Genomic DNA, 2,144 nt, shown 5'->3' with positions numbered 1-2,144 from the left:
AGATAAAGTTCACAATGATGGCGATAACAACTCATCTATCATATTCTTATATGTCATCTTCTTACTCTTCATACTCAACGCGTTCGTCGTCTTAATTATTTTCACTTTCCTCTTCTTCCTCATATTCCTCTTCTTCAGCATGACCCTTACCATCATTTCTCCCACTTCCACTTTCCTCACCTCTCTAGTTATTTTCATTTATCATATTTTTATTATTTTGGAGTGTATTATAAGATGCATTCTAATGACTTTTTTTGAAAGGGTGATGATGTTGCCCTTCCTAGTTATTTACATGAATAACTTTTTGTTTTGACTTATCTTTGTTTCTGTTTTATTATGTTCATATAATAGAGAAATTTATGTTGTTTTTTTATGGATGATATTTGAGATTAACCACACATAATATATGTCGAATTAGATATTAACTATATATTTATTTATTTTATTAATTTAATATAATTTTAACAGCGAGGATGGAAATCTAACCCATCATGAATGGTTGAGATTAGTATCCACTTTTCAACTCCAAAATTTTTTTAAGTGAGGAGGTAAGGGCTGAACTCCCTAATGAATAATTATAATAATAATAATAATAATAATAATAATAATAATAATAATAATAATACATTGTTGATAAAAATTAACTTTGAATACATCTAAAATTAATTTTTCCATTGTTATCTTTATTTTCATGGCTTAACTTATTCCAGAACTAAAATCGTTTATGAACAACCTTTTAATAGAACAAACCAAAAATAAACCCTAATTTAACGCAATTAATTAAGGAAGTGTCATCAACTCCAACATCAATTTTGGCTCATGATTTTGGTTAATTTGTTGATATTGAATGACCATTGTCAACCTTGTAGTTAAGGTTCTCTTTTCCCCTGCTACCATTTGAATTTTCTCACAATAGTTTATTTAAAACTTGTCTAATCCTAATAAATTTTCAATTATATAAAATTTCATAATATTTCCTCTTTGTTACTCTCCTCCTTGATCTTTCTTTTGATTACTTTTTCTACAAGAAATCAATGGATCAAGGAGAACTTGCACGAATTTTTCAAATGTTCGATAGAAACGGTGACGGCCGCATTACAAAAAAAGAACTCAGCGATTCATTACAAAACCTTGGAATTTGCGTCTGCGAAAAAGATTTGGTCACACTGATTGAAAAAATTGATGTGAACGGAGATGGTTATGTCGATATTGATGAATTCGGCGAGTTATACCAAACAATAATGGATGATAAAGACGAGGAGGAGGATATCAAAGAGGCGTTCAATGTGTTTGATCAAAACGGAGACGGTTACATATCGGGCGAAGAATTAAGCGCGGTGTTATCTTCTTTGGGATTAAAAAATGGAAAAAGTTTAGAAGATTGTAAAAACATGATCAAGAAAGTTGATGTGGATGGCGATGGAATGGTAAATTTGATAGAATTTAAACAAATGATGAAAGCTGGTGCTTTTGCTACCGATTCATTAAGTTGATGATGCATGATATTGGGTGTGTAAGTGTTTTATCTCTTTTATGTTTAGATGATTTTTTTTCACATAAAAGAAGAAATTAAAATACCCTTTGTAGAATATTATGTAACATGTTCCAATGCAAAGGGAAGGAAATGGTGTAAGATTGGTGATTATATTTGATGGGAATTTCTCAACTTTTGGTAAGGTTGATTCATTAATTCCTCAATATTTTTCCAATCTATATATCTTGTTTATGAGTTGGAAACTTTATATGGAGAAGTAGCATGCATGTTCACTTTTTTCTTGATTTTTCTTCATATTCAAGTTATACTCTTCAACTATGGTATTTAACTTATTTTTCTTGATACAATTCAAAATTCCAACTCATTGCAATAATTTTGCCAAATTCAGTGCAGATAAAATAAATCTTTGTCTAAAAATTCTAGAAATATATTACAAACTTATTTATGATAAATCCTAAACTTTTTTTCTTGTCCTAAATTAAAAGAAAAGAATTAAGATAAAAAATTTGGTCAAGCATACTAGCCTCTAAACACAAGCAAAAATTAGTTCTCAAATGTTTCTCTTTTTCATTTCTATTTTCTTATTCAACTTCCATTTTGATTCTCAAATACTTTAAGTATATTATTTTGAGGAGGTACTTTTGCAACA

General features: G+C 28.9%; 1 protein-coding gene across 1 annotated transcript; it reads left to right on the top strand.

Annotated features, from left to right (window-relative positions):
- The first annotated feature begins 1,012 nt into the window (after window positions 1–1,012).
- On the top strand, window positions 1,013–1,695 carry LOC127129100 (calmodulin-like protein 3). The gene has a single exon (XM_051058401.1). The coding sequence runs from the start codon at window positions 1,035–1,037 to the stop codon at window positions 1,491–1,493; it is 459 nt and encodes a 152-aa protein (XP_050914358.1). The 5' UTR covers window positions 1,013–1,034; the 3' UTR covers window positions 1,494–1,695.
- The last annotated feature ends 449 nt before the right edge of the window (window positions 1,696–2,144 follow it).

This window comes from Lathyrus oleraceus, chromosome 3 (assembly GCF_024323335.1).
Source record: "Lathyrus oleraceus cultivar Zhongwan6 chromosome 3, CAAS_Psat_ZW6_1.0, whole genome shotgun sequence".
In the NCBI taxonomy this organism is placed as follows: Eukaryota; Viridiplantae; Streptophyta; class Magnoliopsida; order Fabales; family Fabaceae; genus Lathyrus; species Lathyrus oleraceus.
This window is presented reverse-complemented; position numbering and strand designations above follow the sequence as displayed.

Coding starts and splice junctions, on each gene's coding strand:
- LOC127129100 (XM_051058401.1), top strand. CDS start 1,035: ATGGATCAAGGAGAACTTGCACGAATTTTTCAAATGTTCGATAGAAAC.